Raw genomic sequence first — 19918 nt, forward strand, 5'->3', positions numbered from 1 at the left:
TTCTTTATATGGTTTCCATTCTGTTTGCAAAAAAATGGTTTGGTACCTGCTCTGTGATCAGCATTGTGCTCAAAGAAATATGTACGTTATAATCAGAAATCATAGGCATTCAGTAAATATTTGCTTATTAATACATAATTTTACATTATTAATTATTCATACATTATTAATACATAATACATAAGTTTTGTATTATGTATTTTGTCCTCATGGTAGATTCACTTTTTTAATACATAGAAAGTATATATATATTTTTTGTTTTTGCTTTCTGCCAGGTGGAACATCTACATAATTTCATTTTGTTTCGGTTTTCTATGGGCTTCATTGATAACATAATTGCCAAATGTAAGTATGCCTTTAAAGAGATGGGGGAATGAGATTTCTGGAAGAAGTGAAGTATTGTTGATGTTTTTAAAACCCTAAACGTCATGTTTCAGATCTTGCCACTGTGGTTGGTTACCTTGTTGTCAGCCGTCCCTTCCTGGATTTGTCTCATCCTCGGCACCTCAGGAGCTCGCATTCAGAACTCCTGGAGGTACGGTGCTAGGAGTAGTCAGAACCACGGGCGTGATCAATTGAAAATTTAAATGCAAAAGTAAAGGAAACCTAGCTTTAATCTTAGAAATGTAAGTGAAGGCTAATATTTATTTCTATTTAAGGATTACTACCAAAGTGGAAGAATGCTTTTGCGAATGTCTCAAGCTCTGGGTCGGATAGTTCTGGCTGGCCGTGAAATGACTAGATTAGCTGGGTAAGTAAGATGAGTAATAATGAGCAATTGCAGAGAATGATTTTAAAAATACATGTTATCCTTAACGGTTGTGCTCAGTTGAGGTTAAGATAAGGGGCAACTTAAGCCTCATGTCCTAGCCTTGGAAGCTGATTTTGATAGAAAATTAAGGAAGATTTTTCTCTGTTAGTGAACTTTTCATGTTTCTTTAAGGTAGCTGTTTTGAGCCGTAAACTAGGTTAGTGGTTCTCAGGCTGCCTGCTCTGTGCACACTGGTGTTCAGTATGCTGGGAAATGCTGAGTTGCGGCAGTTTTTCTGTAATTCACAGACTATTAAGTTAGTGAATAGAATTTTCTCATTTGAATTTTTTTGTCCCCTACCATACTTTTTTTCCCCTTAGATCTTTGATACTGGCAACTTAACATAAGATAAACAAACAAAGATGAAGTTGATTTTAGTGGGAAAAAAAAATGTTACCTTGTGATCTCTGTAGGTCTAGTTGTAAATGCGGTCACGTTGTCTAGTAAAATTGTTCTTAGGCCATAAAATGGAATTAAATATTCCAGTAGTTCAGGGTCTGATATAAAGGGCTTGCTGCGGTATAAGAAACACTGTAATGTAAAGAAGCACCGTAAGTTTCAGGCCGTCTGAAGAAGTGGGATGACTGCGGCGGCCTGGGATTAATCTCCTCGTTTCCTTTCCTCCTGTTTCTCCACCTTTTGGCAGTTAGGGAGTCTTCATGGCGAGACAGAAGTTGTAAACAATTACGAGGGGTCTCCTCCTCTTGAGAAGCTGCCACCCCTCCTGCTTGTTAACACCTTTTCTCGTCCTTGGCAGCCCTGACGTGCGGGCTGCTCTGTTCCTTTAGGAAGCTTCTGCCTTTTACTCACAGGAGGATCCTGCAGTTGCTTCTCTGATTAGTGCTCTTGCTCTGACCGTCCTGTCAGCCTCATACTCCTCAGCCTCCTGTCATTAGTTCTGATTTCTCTCTATCACCATAGCGATTTCTGTCTAATACTAAGAGCATTTCATCTTTTCCCCTCTTCGGGGAAAGAGAGGAGTCTTCCAGATTCTTCCACGTTTGCAGGGAAGTAATGTGCATTTGGCTTGCCTAAAATAAATGACTTCTCAGAGCAAGACCAGCTGTATCCATGGCTTTACAGCTCACGGCAGCGGGGGCTCAAGCTCCACGCTCCCTGGGTCTGAGGAACGCACTCGCATTAGTCCTTTTGTGGTATCTGCTAGAAAGTTCCTTAGAATTCTAGTGGCAATTAACCGTCCTGGCCTACTGGTGATGAAGTAAGGAGCTGCTGAGGTGGGACCCCCTGAGACTTCTTTTCTTAGCCTCATGTTCCTATTCTCCTACTGAAACATAATAATGAAACATGTGTACTGTTACTAATACTTTATGTTGATGAGACTTCTTTTAAGTTATTTCATCTAAACTAATAATTTTAGGAACTTTAGTTAAGTTTGTATAAAAATAAAAGATATGTACTTAACAATGTCATATATCAATTATATTTAAATAAATAAATAAAAATAAAAGCTATGATAGCCTTTGAAGTTTTGATTATGACTTCCTTTTTTTTTTTTAATTTCAGTTTTACTGCCCGAATTACAGAATTAATGCAAGTACTGAAGGACTTAAATCATGGCAAATATGAACGCACCATGGTCTCGCAACAGGAAAAGGGTAAATACGAATGCAGTAGGTCACATAGTATGAGTTTCTGCTGACGTAACATAGTGCTCTAATAGTGATTTTCCGTGTAATGTATTGAAGGAGAACAAGACATTCCCTTGATACCTGGTGCTGGAGAAATCATCAATGCAGACAACATTATAAAGTACGTATAGAGGAGGGTCCTTTAGCACCCCAAAATAAACATTTGCTAAACTACACAGTAGCCTTTCTCTTTTAGCTACATGTGCTTAGTGTTTAATGTGAAATTATTCTCTTTTTATTAATTTCCTCCATAGATTTGACCATGTTCCTTTAGCAACACCAAATGGAGATATCTTGATCCGAGACCTTAATTTTGAAGTAAGTTTTTACATGATTATAATAAATGCTTAAATCATCTTCAAAATGTGAAATGAAAAACTGTTGTCTGAATAGTTAAAATAATTTTAAGGCTTTACCTAGTCTCTGAATCCAAAAATTGCTTTGAAATGTAAGCCTTTTTACAGGCTGCAAAGTTTGTTATAAGATAAATAAGCAGTAGGGATGTGATGTGTGTGATAAATGTGCAACACTGCTGTATGTTACATGTGAGAGTTGTTGAGAGTAAATCCTGAGTTCTCATTATGCACATAATTTTTTTTCTATTTTTTTGTATCTATATGAGATGATGGATATTTATTAAACTTATTATGATATCATTTCATGGTGTTTGGAAGTCAAATCATTGTGCTGTACATCTTAAATTTATATAGTGCTGTATGCCAGTGATATCTCCATAAAACTGGAAGGAAAAATAAAAAGTAAGTCTTTGAAACAGTAAGAAATCTATTTTCTTATTGACAGAACTTCAAAGGTTCAAATACTGCTGTCAAAAAATTGTTTGCGAATGAAGTCCATCTCAAGAAAGCCGTAGAAGATACAGTTAATTGGAGCCTCCAGTGTGAGGTGCATGTTTAAACATGCAAATACAGCATTGGTCTCCTTAAAATAATTTGCTTTGGTGGTGTTTTGGTGGTGCAGGAGCATCTATACCTAAAGAACAAAATACAGACTTTCCTGTCACTGATGAAATACAGACTTTCCTGTCACTGATGTCACTGTCAGCCCCGCAGACAGCCACACCCAGGTCACGCCACAGCTCACGCCAAGTGCATAGTCTGCTAGCCAGAAGGGAATGCAGCAGGCCACGTTAAAAAGAAAAAGCAAAAGATGAGTGGTTTTTGTATGATTTTGTAAGCCTCTCACAGACCTAAGGATTACTATTTAGGTCATGTGTCCATTGTGACTTTGTGAATAGTTTACATTTGAAAAATCTTGAAGGTTAATAACGGCTTTCTATCACGTAGGCTGTTTCTCCAGTTCCAGATGCCATTTCTCTCCAACAACACTGTCCAATAGAACTTTCTGCAGTGATGGAAATGTTCTGTATCTGCAGAGTCCAATGTAGTAGCCACATGTGGGTACTGGACACTTGAAATGTGGCTAGTAGGGTTGAGGAACTGAATTTTAGATTTTACTGAATTTTAATAAACTTTAAATTAAATAGCCACATGTGACTTGCAGCTGTCGCACTGGGCAGCACAGCTCTAGAATCCATGGCCTTCTGTACTTTGTGTTGTACGTGGGGGTTCTTTTCAGCTGCTTTCGCTGAAGGAATGTTGTCTGATAGTTTATAAAATAAGTAGTATAATTATTGAATTTGTTCTCAAAGTGCTGTAATCATAGGTCAGTCTTCAGTTTTTCTACTCTTAGTCACGTATATTTATCACGTACACCTCCACTTTCTTTTCAGGAGCTGTAACAATGGAAAGCGTTAGTTAGGCAGAGTACTTTGGGTTTATTCAACAAATGAGTATTCTACATTGTCATAATTGTCTTGTTTATTTTAAAGCCAGGAAACACAAAGGGAAGTAGAGAAAATGTGAACGTAGTTGGTAAATATTTAATGGCACAAGTATGACAAAGGTGTTTTCTCATTTAGCTCTGGGTGCTCCTGTCAGATAGATGGGGCTCCTCGGCAAAGTGGGTGGCCACCCATGGGGCTCGATTTCAGAGCTCAGAACCCCATCTTTGTTAGATTTCCAGTGGCCTCTTTGTCGTCACTGCCCAAGAGTGAAAAGGCCCATGAGGTTTCTCCTTTGAGGAATCCTCTTGGCACTTTCTCCCACGTTCCCTCACCTCTGTCTTTATGCAAACATAGGATACACCAACGATACAGATACCCACGTGGCTTAAGTGTAGTGAGAAGGGATTTAAGATCTGTATGCACAGATATATGGAGTAAATAGATTATGATTATGATCTGTGATATTGATCACTTTGTCATAAGGTTACCACACTAATGCGGTCACTTGCATTTTAGTCCAAAGCCCTTCCCTTTGAAGCCCTTATGTTTGAATGTTAATATACTTCTGGCCAGTCCTGATTACTTCTTAATCTCCGGAAGACCCTTACTTTTTTGCTCTTACTTTGGTTTCCTTTGGGAAGTCTTACTTTGGTTACCAGTTATGCCTGTACTTGTTTGAGTCTTGCTACTTTGTGACCATGTTGTGGTCACCTGCTATCTACCCTGATTCTCATTTTGTTTTCTCCTCTACTGGGAGCTGTTTTTTTGGCTTCTGTCCCTTTGGTCCACAGTTATTCATTCCTCTTAACATAGTTTTCCTTTATTCAGCAAACATCCTTCATTTCTTACTAATATCTGATTTTTTTCTATCTATCTGGCTTACTTGAAAATAAGGATTCCTTTCTATTGCAAAGAGATGTAATAAAACTGAGACTTGGACACCACAAATAAATGTTTCCATCCTTATGATCACTTTACCTTTTGGGTTATAAAATTTAGGCTTCTTTGAAATAGGAGATTTTATATCTTATTCCTTTATAAACTACCTCAGCAATGACATATTTACAGTAGACTGAAGAAATAACAACTTGCAGGTTATAATGTGGGCATTTAAATAATACGTTGTAACTTACTAAAATTTTTACTTTTTCAGTAAGCATATTTTAATGTCTAAAGCCCATGTACTGCAAACTTTCATGTAATTTCTCTTTTATGTAAATATTTATATGTAGAATATTTTGAGGATTTATTATAGTAAATTCATAGGAAGTAGGACTTACCAAGAAGTGATATGTCTGGGGGAATATTTTTATTGGTAAATATATGGTGGTTCACAGCTTTTGTTGCCCTAGGAATTCAGGAGCATCAATAATATAGTGTTATTAAGAACTTAATTTTCAGTGAAAGTTACTCTTGGCATTTAGTCTTAACCTTGACCAAGAAAAAAAATGGTTCTATAAATCTTTAAAATGGGAAAATTTTCCCTGCTTTAACATAGCTGGTGTCATAACTGGAAATTTTGTCCCACTTATCAAAAGCCACAGAATAAAGAAAAGTTAATGCTGAGTTTAAGACATTTGAGCATAAAAGAGTACCTAAGGACTTCAGAAAACTCAAGTTTTTATTTATACACATGATTGCAAACTTGGTGTTTGGGTTTCCTGGCGTATTGCACCAAATGGTGTGGTGGGGTGTTGCATACAGAGGAAACCGCAATGAGCAGTTAGGGGCAGAAAAAAGTGCACATGGCTGACGTTGCTGAAATAATGCGGAGTGGTAGGAAACCGTCTAATTGATGGCTCTCTGAACTTGCACTCCTGAGGATGTCACTGTCATAGTAGAGTACAGTTATGTGTAATAACATTGCAGATTGGGAATATCCACTGTATTCAGTTTTACAAGAAGAGGAAATACGTGTTTAGAAGAAGTCCATCAAAATGACTCTTTAAAATAATTTCTCAGAAAAAGAGACATCATTCATCTGGAAGAGTTAATCAGAATAGCTCCTTCTCTAACACTGATGTGCATAAGTTGCGGTATTTTATTATAAATCAACTGTGGTCAAATATACATGAAATTTACCATTTTAACTATTTTTAAGTATACAGTTCAGTGGCATTAAGTACCTTTAGTGTGTTGTGCAGCCTTCACTGCTGTCTTCAGAACTTTCATCACAGCAGACAGGAACTCTGTACCCATTAAACAGTAACTCCTCTTTCTCGCCGCCCCTCAGCTCCTGGTAACCTCTGTTCTACTTTCTGTCTCGATGAATTTGCCTATTCTGGGTGCCTCGCAAATGGAATCATAGTATTTGTCCTCTTGTGTCTGTCATATTTTCTTATCATGCCTTCAGGTTCATTCATGTTGAGGCATTTTATTCTTTTTAAGGCTGAATAATACTTCCATTGTACGTATATGCCACGTTTTGTTTATGCATTCATGCGCTTGGGTTGCCTCCACCTTCTGACTGCATTTCATCAGAAAAGGCCAAAGTTCTCTGAGAGCCTTTCAGCGCCCTGCGGGATTTGCCTGCCATTAACCCTGCCACCTCCTCTCGCTTCTCTGAGCTCCCTTCGTACTAGTCTCCCCTCTTGCTCATTCTTCTGCAGCCAGACCAGCCTGCTTTCTGTTGCTGAATAGGGCAGGTACCTTCCTGCCTCTGCCTTTGCAGCTGTTTTCTGTGTGTGGGCTTGGGACTGAAACCATTTTCCTCCAGTTAAATTCCTAATTTGTTCTTCCTTTCTAAGTTTTGCCCAGTTGTCACTTTCACCGAGGCCTGACCTGACCACCTTAGAGGTGCAGCCTTCCATGCCCAGTCGCGGGTGTTTTTCACTTTGATCTGTATTTCCCCAGCACTTGTTTTCTAACACACTGTTTAACTTGCTTGTTTGCTATGCATATACTTTAGTGCACGTCTCTCCCACTAGAAAGCATGCTGCTAAGGTAAAGATCTGGGGGAGGCTTTTGTTGTTTGGGCTTTTTTGGTCTCTTTTATTCACTAATGGAGCTGCATTGCCTAGAGCAGAGCCTGGCCCTGAGTATTCAGTACATATTCGCTGAATTAAATAATAGGGACCTAAGGCTCAGCAGTTTACCAAAGCCGAGCTCCACAGCCGGGCGACGCCCACCTGCCTGCCGCCCTCGTCCCGCTGGGGCGGGGTTCCCGCTCGCATCTCACTGCACCCTGACCTAGGTTCTGTGACTCTTCACGGGGTTGCTTAGCACTTCCACGGGACTGTAAGTTGAGAGCTTAACCACTGGGTATTTTTGCATTTGATTTTATCTTTACGTTGTTGCAGAGCAATTTGGTGGCATTTTATAAATATTTGTAATCCATGTATCCTTTGATCCAACACTTGTAATTACTAAGAATCTGATCTGTGGAAACATCTCTCACTCGTGCATAAATTTGCTCGCTGACTCAGAGTGTCGCTGCAGTGTTATTAAAAGAGTAAACAAAATGAAGATGACCTAAATATTTAACAAAAGGGAGAGCATTTAAATAAATTGTGGTACATCCTTACTATGAAGTACGCTGCAACTATTAAGGAAAGAATGGGGAGAATCTGAATATACTGACCTGGAAAAACATATTACATAATAACAGCTTGTAGAACCGTGTAAATGGTACAATTCCATTTTTAAAAAAGAGACTGTGTATACATACGTATTTACTGTTTTCAAGAATTCACTTTAGGTCTTTGTATTCTGATTGAGATTAAGTTGATAAGTCAATTGTGATTTTTAAATGGAAAGAAAGTAACTAAGTAAAAATTGAAAGTAAACAAAAGTAAAAGGTCTCTCCAACCATACCCTCACTGCATCGACCTAATACCACATTTACAGACAGAATAGATAGCTTGTCATGAGCATAGAACTATTTGACTAAGGAAATGCTCATTGAGTATATATCCTGTTTAATTAATTCATAGACTAATTTTCTTTCAGGTTCGATCTGGGGCCAACGTTCTAATTTGTGGTCCAAATGGCTGTGGGAAGAGTTCACTTTTCCGTGTTCTTGGTGAAGTAAGTACAAACTGGCCTCAAGATTTTGCAGTCTTATTTTGCCATATGATCTACCATGTTGTAAAATTTACAGTTGCCCTTCCCCCTCCTTTGCTTTTATAGTTATGGCCTCTTTTTGGAGGACGTCTGACTAAACCAGAGCGAGGAAAGTTATTTTATGTTCCCCAGGTAAGACCTTGTTTAAGTTGTTTTATAATCTTTGACTTAAAGAGCTTTTTATTTGTTTTTAAAAAATTGCCTTCCAATGATTTTTGCTCTGTTACTCTCAGAGACCTTATATGACCCTGGGAACACTTCGAGACCAAGTGATATATCCAGATGGAAGAGAAGATCAGAAGAAGAAGGGGATATCTGACCTCGTAAGGAAACGTTTATATCCTAGACCCACCGAAAACACTCCGTTCAGGTTCTTTATCTTAATCAGTTAAGTATTTTAGATGCCAGGGAGTTTATTCCGACCTTCCGTGAAGCCTTCTAAAGCCTTATCAATTAGAACTTTCCAAACTGAGGAAAGATGTTAACCATCTTACTTAAATACGACATGTTGAGTGTTTAACCTTGTCTTTCTATTGTTTGTTTTCTCATTGCCCTCATCCTTTAATTATATACAGTAGTGTTACTCTCTTTAAGCTATTAGATATATTTTGTCAAAATTAGTAAAAATAGGAAGTAAAGGATTCAGGTTTACCTTTATGCCTCATTGTTTTGTGAAATGTGATTTTTTTAGTGATACTGGCAGTAGAATTATAGTGATTCTAATTTAAAAAATAAAGCAAGATAGAGAATGTTGGATTATGTTAAGCTTGATTTCATCTTTAATCATTTTGCTGAAAGGTGCTGAAGGAGTACTTAGACAATGTCCAGCTGGGTCACATCCTTGAACGTGAAGGAGGCTGGGACAGTGTTCAGGACTGGATGGATGTCCTCAGTGGTGGAGAGAAGCAAAGAATGGCGGTACGTATTGAAGCCACTGCACAACAATGCACCTGGTTGCATAAAGTCAGCATGTTGATAATCAAGGCACTACAGTTTTAATCTTTTTATTTAGCAATTATTATAGTATGGCTTAGTTTAAATGATACTAAAAGGGCTTAAAAATCTAACTTGCATGTAAATTTGGAATTCAGAAAAATTCATAAATATTCCTATGAAAGGAAAGGATGCAGATGCAATTATGTACCATTAACCGTTTTTCTGGAAGTTGGGGAACTTTGTAGCACACTGGTCCCAGTCAGGCTCTGAGATCCCTTTCAGTGCCTTTTCCCTGTGAATGTACCTTTGTCTTCCTCAGGCTGTTCTCGCTAAAGTAAGTGAAGGTAGTAGAGAGGTTAATTTTATTATCATTTTATTATTTATTCTGTTCTTGCCCTTTCCCTCTGTCATTATTATGTTCCCTTGTTTCAGGGTTCAGTATCAACTACCTAAGGTTATTTAGAATTTAAAAATTTTCCTGATATAAAGAAACATTTGAAAGAAAATATTTTAATTTTGTAATTAACTAAACTTATCCCTAAACAAACATGGCATATTAAGAGTGATACTCTGAGTACTCAAGTGCTCTGTTAAGAGAGAGAACTTTTAAAGAGTCATTTTCTAACTGGACATACCATAGTTAGAGCAGATCCAGAGGACTTTTTTGCGAGGAAATGTTAATTTTGTGGAAGCCGGAAAACTGTAGCCAAGGAAAGACAGCAGAGGAAGCGGCTTGTTGTAGAATGGCCTGCCTGTCACCTTCAGTTGTGTCCTGCCTCTTGGTTACCTCCGAGCCCCTGATTGTTTTGCACGTTGTTTTTCCCCAGATGATACCCGTTTTATATGAACTTCGTATCAACTTAACACTGTGATTTGGCTAGTGCTGTAACAGGAGATTAATCTAGAGTGACGGATGAGTCATAAACAGAGGGAAGGAGACATATCAGCTGCGATCAGAGTGGAAAGAGGAGCTAAAGGAGTGGGAAGTTGGCATTTTTAGCGTTTAGTCAATTTAGAAAATGACTATAGAAGTAACTGCAAGTCAAGAAAACTAATTTAAATTCCTACGCTGTGGCCTCAAAGAGCATGGAAGGATACGGCAAGATTCACAACTGGACACAGTGGAAACTCAGAGAAAGAATAATGTGTTTGAACTGAGGAATCCTATATGTGTGGTGTAAAGGTGCCCAAGAGGGAGTTTTATTTGATGGTAAGAAATTCAAGGGCATGCCTGAGACAGTGAGAGGCTATCTTAGAAGAACAGGGGGTGGGGGGGAGGAGTCCTGTAAAGCCAGATGAACGTGACCGAGCCATTTGGGAAGTGGGGAAGGCTCACCTGCAGCGTTGCTGCGTGGCCAAGCCGTTGAAAGGTTGGGCTTTGTGTAGGCCAGTGTTTGGAGAACTGAATGTGAAGTTTAAAAGAGAGCTTCCTGTTTTGCTATTTGAAGGGTTTAGAGGGAGAGAGAAAAGGCAACGAATGTGAACATTGACGAAGTTGGGTGGAAAGTGTATGTGTATTCGTTTCAGTTCTTTCAGTGTTTTAGTAGGATTAAAATTTTTCAAAGTGAAAAGTTGAGGGGAAGAGAAGACATTTTTTATAAATTATAAAAATCATAATTTTTAGGAAGAAAAAACTTGAAAAGTGTAACCCAAACAGTGAATCTGCAAGAGTGAAGGTTGGTGTAAAACAGATGAACCAAAGGAGCTCCTGGGCAGGAGAGTCAGGATTTGAATCTGAGGGGATGGAGTGACGCTGTTGAATAAAGGGAGGCCTGATGAGCACATGGCTGAAAGTTCCTTGAAAAAAGGCAGCGTAAATGTAGGGGCAAACATTACTATTCCACGATTTTAACAGTGAAAAAACTTAATTATCATATGCTTTTCACAGAGTTCAGTGTTAGCTGGGAATCTGCTCCGTGCCGGGCCCTTAGCTGGTGCCTGCCTTCAGGTAATCTAGTGAGGAGAGCGAAGCGCTCTCGGGTTCCTGCTGTACAAGGCAGGCAGTCTTCAGTCACGGCTACAAAAAGCGTGCACTGGGATACTGATGAGGGAAGGCTCAGTTTTGAATGGCAGGTCCTATTTAATTCTCTCAGTAGCCCTGGGAAGTGAGGTGCGGACAAAGGGAAGACTTGGGGAGCGGAAGCAGCTTGCTGAGCGGGAGAACTGAGGTCCTGACCCAGCGCTCCTGCTCTTAACGGCTGCGTTGCGGTGCATAGCCTTCAGCGTGCAGGTGGCCTGTCCACTTCTCTTCTCTCACTGCCCCCTGCAGTCTCAAGTGCCATGTCCCTCATGTCCACTGCATCCACTGGGGTCCAGCCACCATCAGCCAGAGCCGCTCCGCCTGGTGTCATGAGTCGGGCTCTCTTGCTTCTCTGACCTGTGGTTGTCTTTTCTGCGTCACTGTTCTTGCTCTTCCTGTTTAGCAGCGGGTTTTCTTACATTGGATCCTGAAAAAGTGTGTGTGATAGGGAAGTTGAAACATTGATAGACATATAAAGAAGAGCCCAGCCCTCCTTACCACAGATGCCGCTGTCATAAAATTCTTAGCTTTTTTATAAATCCATTTTTGTAACTGATTCTTTTACCTAGCTGGCAACTGCCCTCATTCTTCAGACTCACTGAGATTTCTCTAATATTGACCCTTTCCTTTTCTACAGTTGATCGGATCCCTTCTGATTCTGCCTCCTTTCCTGTCCAGCACAGACTTAATAATCCGGGGCCTGGCACATAGGAGGTACTCAGGAGATATTTCTTAGAAGAATAGACAAATGATCCCTTCCCCTTAACTTCCTTTCCCACTTTTTGTTTCCTCAGATTATTTAAACACCATCCCAAGGGCAGCTGTTTGCCTTGGCATTTCTGGGCGTAAGCTTCTAAGCACCACTGAAGAAATGAGGGAATGAGATGGATCGGTGCTGCCACACTTCTGTGGTGTCTGAGCCTCACAGGGGCTCACAGCATGGCTGGGCAGTCATTTTACTTCTTTTTGTCCCTCTGTCTCGTTTTTCCTGATAAGCGTTTGAAAACTGCCAATCTCAAGCTTTACAACCCGTTACCGATTCCACCACTTTCAGCCAAGTAACTCACCTTTCCTTAAAGAAAAAAGAGAAACTATTATTTCAGTTAAATGACAGCTAATTCTTACTGAGTGCTTAATAGGTGATAGGCAGTGTGCCAGGCACTTTCCACAGGCTATCTCATTTCATTCTCACAGCAGTCCTGTGAGATGAGGGCTGTGTGTGCCCCGCTCCACAGAGGAAGCAGAGCAGTGGAGGGGCTTGCCAGGCAGATAGCTAGTAAGTGTTAAAGCTGTTGGCGGGGGCTGGGGGGGTGCCTTGGCAAGCTCAGGCAGCAGTGTGACTGCCGTGCTCACACACTTCACCATCTTCCTGTATTGCCGTCTCAAGTAGCTGACCGCGCAGTGGGAGAGGGACGGACAAGCGATGGGAGAGCCCCCATGTGATGTGGTGGTTGGTGGCGGAGGCGTGCAGAGCGCTCCGTGGGAGCGCGGAGGAGGGGCGCTTGGGGCGCGCCTCCAGTGACTGCTCCTCTTAGTAGCCCTGCCCTGGGCCGTCCTGACCGCTGTGCTTCCAGGCTTCGGCAGGTACGTCACCCTTCCTCTTGAGACAGGCTCAGTGTCTCCGTCTGTGTTTTTGGACCCTCCCTCATCCGGTTTTATCACATCCCTTTCCTTCGTTATGTGCTACCCCCCACACACACACCTATATTTAATCTCTTCTAGTCCTTTTCTTCCAGAAAGACATTTTCAGGTCTCTGTGATCTAACAAGCAAATTCTGACTTGACCAAAGGCCCCGCGCAGTCGGACTTCTTGATGGTCTGTCCTTGCTGCTTCTCCTTCCTCACCTCATACAAACAAGATACAAACATCAAGAAACCTGTTGATGTGTTTCGATCATTCATTTATCCGATATTTGAATGTTTCCTGTGCTATTCAGGTGCTGGGTGTACAGGAGTAATTAAAAGAGCCTCAGCTTTTGTGGATGTTACAGCCTATGCGGGACACAGAGAAACGGACAGGGTGCAGTTTATCCTGGATGAAGGGCTGCAGAGACGCTCTAGAGGGGCCAGCTTGGGCTGCGGGGAGGCGTCAGGGCAGGTTTATCTGAGGAGGGGACCTTAGGCAGAACTTTGAAAGATGCAAGAAGCAGAGTATGGCGTTTGGGACACAAGGACGTGCTAAGCCCTAAGGCCTGAGACACCTCGTGTCCTGAGAGTGGAGAGGAGACAGTGGCGGCCGGAATGTGGAGGTTAGAGGGTGAGTCAGAGTAAGGTTGTGCAGTGCCTCGTAGGCCTTGGGAAGGAGTCTGATTTTTATTCTAAGTGAAATGGCAAATTACTGAAGGGTTTTAAGCAGAAGAGTGAAACTCTGATTTGCAGTTTTGGAAGATCCTCTCTGGTTCATGGACATTGGGCTGGAGAGGAGCAAAGAGGAAGAAGAGGGCTGTGTGTGGTCGTCCAGGAGGAGAGGACTGTGCCCGGGCAGCGGGCGGGATTGTGAGATGGGGGAAGTGAGTAGACTGTGAACTCCACAGGACTCGGTGGACTGAAGGTGGCAAGGTGGGGGTGGGAGGGAGGAGGAGAAGGGAAATCAAGGAGGACTCACAGCTTTCTAGATTTAGCAGCTGTTTGATAGTGTCATTTTCTGAAATGTTCAAGATGGGGAGAATGTATGAATGGATTCTAAGGGAGAAATTTAAAAAATCAGTGAGTTTTAGATTTTTTAATTTTGAGAGTTCTCTAAGATATCCAGTAGCCTAAGAAATGGGAGGAAGCTTAAAACCATGGTTTCACTGTCACTTTCTCAAGGAGGGAGTGGTCACCTGAGTTGTACGTTGCAGAGAAGATAAATTGGGCAAGGATAGAAATGTGTCCATTGGTCTTGCAACATGGAGAGCGTCATTAGGAGGAGATGGCAGATTGGAATATCTATAGACAAAGAACCAGAATAAATAATTCCCAGAAAGTAAACTACATATGGCAAATAGCATTCCTGCTAATCAGAGAAAGGCAAGCTGCAACAACCTTGACGTTAATTTTCATGCACAAAACAAGCAAGGCTTGGAAAGCTGGGCGTGCCCGGTGCTGAGCACAGGGGTGCGGGACAAGAGCACTCAGACACTGCTGGTGGGCATGTTAGCTGGCCACTTAAAATTAATTGTCATTACTTAAGCAACAGAATGTTTAAAAATAGTCCCATTTTTGCACCTGAGCCATCTGTCATCTGAATTTGAAGATTTGGTTAAAGTGTGTACCCTTTAATCTTATTTAGAGAATTTTAATATTAAAACTCAACTTCATCTCGCATCAGTCTTAGAAGTTTCTGTTTTACTCTTAACAGTATTTCCCACGTGTTACATTTTTTCCCTTTCTTCGGGAAGACAGTAAAAACAATTGGGTTTCTTTGTATTGTTTCTGACAGGTAGATTTTTTGAGACAATAATTTTCACCCTTTCTTTACAAGACTGTAAATGTATATTTAAAGTAAATCCGTTTTAGCTTACTAATTTTCAGTCTGCATGTGATTATACAAAATATTTCTTTTTATGCTTCAGATGGCAAGATTATTTTATCATAAGCCCCAGTTTGCCATCCTGGATGAATGCACAAGTGCAGTCAGTGTGGATGTGGAAGGCTACATCTACAGTCACTGTCGAAAGGTAAGTGTGACCGGTGCTCAGTGCCCTCCAACCCCAGTGTCCTCTGTGTCCAGCCGAGTATCTGGCCAAAGAGGAGATTGCAAGTTTTAAAGTGACAGAATTACTGGAAGTACTGTCCAGGGGCTGTATCTTGCTTTCACGGAGATTTTAAACTGGTAATTAATGGATGTGAGTAAAACAAAAAGAATTATAAATGAATTCTGCATGTAATTCGTTTTAGCCATGTATTACGTATGAAATAAACATTTAAATTTGTTTCCTTTTTACCTCATTCCCAGTACTCAGTGTTAATACATTGATTTTTTTTTAGTCTGTTCCATTAACTTTAACTAAGTATAATTTTTTTAATCAAGAAAACTCAACAGTAGTTATTTGGCAATTTTTAATTTATTCGCCTTTTTCTCTGGCCTGGATAACATTCTACCAGAGCTTCCTTTTAGTCTTTTCTGAGGCTGTCTGCATTGGTTTCATTCCTTCAGTGATTATGGAGTAGTCAGCATTTAGGGCTGGATGGCTCTTTGTCGTGGGGGGCTGTCCCTTGTTCTGTAGGATGTTTGGCAGCATTTCTGACCTCTACCCCTTAGATGTCTGTAGCACTCTCAGTTGTGACAGTGTAAAATAAAAACATCGTCAAGTGCCCCTGCCTCCTCTCCTTAATTGAAAATCACTGACCTAGAGCAACTAGCTGTATCTGTTGTTGTGGTTTTGAAATTCTGAAGTATGACCCACAAACCCTTATTCACAGTCTAAAATCCAGTAAAGCTTCTAAAACCAAAAGGTTTGTCATTGTTTTGTCGTGAGCTCCCTGGGTAGCCAAACCACGCCTGACGAAGATTTTTAAGCTCTTTCATTTGTCCCACTGACTGTCAGTGTCCATGTGTGTTGTTGCAGAATTAGTGATGTGTGTAGCACACAGAATTCTGCCCCAGGACCCTCTGGGGGTGGTTAGTACTCCTTGTCCAAGATCTCAGTTCCAAGACGCATTCCCAAACAGTGGTTCCCAATAAAAGATTTTGACCCTGCATTTGAAAAACAAATTTACTGTAGACTGTACTTTATTGATTTAATTTTCCCGATTTTAACCTTTTGCTATTTTATTATCTTTATACTCTTTTCATATATTTTTCACAATAAAATAGAAAATGTGCTAGAATATACATTTTCTGCCCCAAACAAAATAATACACTTAATTAAGCTAGTTCCTCTTTAGTTTAGTTTTGTTCTTAAAGACTCGATTGGGGCCTGTTAGCTTCTATCATGTGGTTGGTGGCCTGTCCTTCGCGCCACCTTAGAACACTGAGCATTGGTTGTAGTTTGTTCTCTGGGGCACTGATTTTTAACTGTAGCTGCTGAAGACAGTCATCTCAACAACTTAAATTATACAGGCTGTGATACTGATAGAAACCTGATCACTTTCCTTGTATAGGTTGGCATCACCCTCTTCACTGTGTCGCACAGAAAGTCCCTTTGGAAACACCATGAGGTTTGTATTACTTGCATTGAATGGTATAATGAAAGTTTATTTTCATATGTGAATTCGGGTGATAGTGGTTTTAGATTTCTTGGTGTATATTCCTTTTTAAATATATACCTTAAAGAAAAAAGTGACTAATTCAGTTTTATAAAATAAAATAGGATCTTCTTAAATGTTATTGTAGTTGTCAATTTCAAAGCTACACTGTGTGTAAACAACCTGTGGTTATATATGCGAGAACCAGTTAGTGGTTCTCCAGTTGTATAATTGACTAAAATGTGCACAATCTCATCACAGCTGTGGCCAAATGGACTTTTTCTTCCTATTCTGTATTGATAGAAGGGAAAGAATCTAAAGAAGGACTAGGCAGCGGAAAGTTTAGGGACAGTTTTGGTAGAGGTCAGGACTACAGGAAGGAGATGAATAATGTTAGCTATGTTCGTCATTACACGGTGATAAAATGGAACTCATTAGGTGGTCACGGTAATTTACAAAGATGTTAGAGCGAGGTTTACATGGGCGTGAGTGCTCCGCAGTGCCGTCTTCCCTACGGCGGTTCTTCTCAACTCTTAATGTAAAATGATCAAACCCTAAAATTAAACCCTTCCCTTTTTCTTTCTCTTTCTCTTTCTCTTTCTCTTTTTCTTTTTCTTTCTTTCTCTCTTTCGCTCTTCCTTTCTCCTTCCCCTTTTCCTCTTTCCTCCTTCTCTTCCTTCCTTCTTCTCTTCCTTCCTTTTTTTCCTTACTAAGTGATACAGAAATTTTAGTTAAAAGAAAGGGTTTGAGGAAAATTGGAACATGGTAAGGGTATCTTGTCCCATAAAATGCATACCTGATTGGGCACCTTTTTTTTTTTTTTTTTACCAAATGTTGTAAATGGAGTAAGAGTCATAAGGAACCGAGTACTGTCTTTACTTTCAAGAACCTTACAGTTTAGGTGATAGTGTGCAGGTAGTGAAATGAAGAGCATGGGATTTAAGCCAGAAAACCGGGTTCAGGCACCACCGTTTCTGGCATTAATCGCTTCCTTCAGGGAATAAAGTTGTTGGCCCTTGCCTGGCTGTCTCATAGATGACCACGAGGAGCAAAGAGGTAGCCTGTATGAAAGAAACTGTAATGAAATTCTATATAGCTGTTGACTTTTAAAGATAGCTTTTATTATCTTAATGGCATGTTATGATTTGCCCATTTTTCATGACTTGAATGAGAAATTAAATAGCAAGAAATCAAAGCAGTTTAAAACTATATCCAGAGCCTTTGTGTTTTCTCAGAAGTTCATAAACATGACAGCCATAGGTTTCCCCTCTCCCCCTGGGGGTGCAGACAAGCAGCAGAATAACCATCAGGCCGGTGCTCGCGTGCAGGAGGGTGACACGAAGCGCTCCGGTGTTGGAGTCCAGAGTAGCTTAAAAACAACAGTACAGAAAGTGGAGAAACAGAGATTGCTTCTGTAAATAAAAAACCCCACTAAATAGAACAGAAGGTTTTGTACCTGCTCTCCTCAGAGTGCCTTCATGGGAGGGGATGTATAGGCTCACTCTGTAGCTCTACCTCCTCTGCTAAATCAAAGAACAAACAAACAAAAAGCCGCAAGTTAGAGGTCCCAAGCTGATCTAAGGTAAGTATTTTAGAGGCTGCCGTACCCAGCAGACTCGCACTGTGGTGGGTCTGCTCCTTGGTGGCGGAGTGACAGACGCATTATAATTGGTGGGATGCTTGTAGATTTGGTTCCTTTAAAATCATGAAGTCTGGTGTTTTAGCTCTCATAAAGGACAGTGCTATATCCACTCCCAGCAGAGGTATAGTGTGACTGTTTTTTAAAAGAGCAGACTTCTTCATTTAGTCTTTCCTTGGAAAATAGTAAGCATTTCTGAGTATCAACTTTTAAAGACTTTAGTAGCTTAAAATAATTATTTCCAATCATTTTCTTACACAATAACCTCTACATGAATTCCTGATAAAAAGGAAATTCTTAGTCACTGATTTTTTCCCCCACTTCTTTCCCATAGTACTACCTGCACATGGACGGCAGAGGCAATTACGAATTCAAACAGATAACAGAAGATACAGTTGAGTTTGGCTCTTAGACTCCGGAGAGCGGCACTGTACCCACTTCAGTGAAATAATCACACAATATGATTAGAAACACAAAGTACACTGTAAGATTATGTTGAGCTTGTTTTTTTTTTAAACAAAGCAACAAATTAACTGGATATAAAATAATTGAGAACAAGTTGTTGAAACATTTAATATTATATAGGATATTGCTAATTGTGTATATGTTGGTTTAATTATTAATATGTACTAAGAATGTCCTTATTCTTGTGGTTAAAAATCTGCCTAAATTAAATTGGGCTTAAATCAGTGTAACCTGATTCATCCTGGGATGCAAACCATTTGAAGTCAGCTACTTTGACTTTTTGGCTCTATCTTTTCCTTCAGTGAAGAACCCTGTTTAAAATTGGGGTCATCACTTGTCCTGTTCTAACAAGATAGTCTTGAGTTTCATTTTCTTGTGTCCCACAACAGTGGGAAACAGATCATAGTGTATTATCAAAATGTGTGACATCATTGCACAATAGCATTTACTACGCGGTGGCAGATGTCTTTAGCTGCCACAGTTAATACTCATTCCTTGTATGTGTCTTGGGGTGCGTTTGACTCCAGGAGAGCCATTTGAAATTTCTTTGGCTAAATAATAAATGTGCCCCTCTCAGTTTTCAGTATTGAGTTTTTTGAGGGTTCTTTGTGGTGATGCAACAAAAGTATATGTGCAGTCTTGCCTACAAGGGATGGTTACTATGTTTTGCGCCTAATCTTCCCAGTGATTGAGATGTTCAAACACAGAGTCTTTACATGTCGAGCTCAAGGTCTTGTAAGAGTTTGAGAATGTTTGAAGAATTGGATGGATTTGTGTATGTTAGAAGCCCATTCATTAGAAGTGTGGTGGTTACATGGTGTTAAACTCCAGATGAGCCATAGGAATGCACTACATAAAGTTAAAGCACTGAGTATGCAATGTTATCACTGTCTTCGACTGTGATTTTATGCTTAAAAAATATGTTATAAAATTATGCACATGGGTGAATTATGTTTCCTAAGGCACTGGTTTATCTCTGTGAATCTTTAATGAAGTTTTTATATTTGGGCTATTATGTTGAACTGTATCCTAAGAGAAATCAGTTTCATCTCACCAAGCCACCATTAATGACTATGTGTATTATTTTCACAGGGAGAACTGAAATTGAATACTATCAGTGAGCTAGATATGAAATCAGTTTTATCAAACTGGAGTTCAAAAAGGGGCTTTTTATATTCTTATTTCTGCATAACTGGTTTTGTTTTTTTTGCAGAATTAATTGTAAGAATCACTGACTACCAAAGTAAAACCTGATGTACTGATTCCATAATACAGAACATTCAATTTTTACCACCTCTCTTTAGCAAACTTGTATACTTATTTTCTGTTCGGATTAAAAAAAAAAATCACATATCCTGTACAA

The 19918-nt window shown here is 40.0% G+C and overlaps 1 protein-coding gene across 4 annotated transcripts in view; it reads left to right on the plus strand.

The window, feature by feature from the left end:
* ABCD3 (ATP binding cassette subfamily D member 3) overlaps nucleotides 1-19918 on the plus strand; it is a 63977-nt gene extending 44059 nt beyond the window's left edge. For 3 of the 4 annotated variants that reach the window (XM_032487125.1, XM_032487124.1, XM_014564497.2), the window contains exons 11-23: nucleotides 276-345; nucleotides 438-535; nucleotides 660-751; nucleotides 2336-2427; nucleotides 2518-2581; nucleotides 2715-2778; nucleotides 8213-8290; nucleotides 8393-8458; nucleotides 8560-8649; nucleotides 9125-9244; nucleotides 14837-14941; nucleotides 16368-16424; nucleotides 18425-19918. In XM_032487125.1, coding sequence (XP_032343016.1) covers nucleotides 276-345; nucleotides 438-535; nucleotides 660-751; nucleotides 2336-2427; nucleotides 2518-2581; nucleotides 2715-2778; nucleotides 8213-8290; nucleotides 8393-8458; nucleotides 8560-8649; nucleotides 9125-9244; nucleotides 14837-14941; nucleotides 16368-16424; nucleotides 18425-18502 — 1074 coding nt within the window. In that variant the 3' untranslated portion in view covers nucleotides 18503-19918. Of the gene's footprint in view, nucleotides 1-275; nucleotides 346-437; nucleotides 536-659; nucleotides 752-2335; nucleotides 2428-2517; nucleotides 2582-2714; nucleotides 2779-8212; nucleotides 8291-8392; nucleotides 8459-8559; nucleotides 8650-9124; nucleotides 9245-12672; nucleotides 12867-14836; nucleotides 14942-16367; nucleotides 16425-18424 lie in introns of those variants that run through there. The other variant, XR_004322667.1, reaches the window with a different exon arrangement.

Source organism: Camelus ferus, chromosome 9 (assembly GCF_009834535.1).
Source record: "Camelus ferus isolate YT-003-E chromosome 9, BCGSAC_Cfer_1.0, whole genome shotgun sequence".
NCBI classification, from domain to species: domain Eukaryota; kingdom Metazoa; phylum Chordata; class Mammalia; order Artiodactyla; family Camelidae; genus Camelus; species Camelus ferus.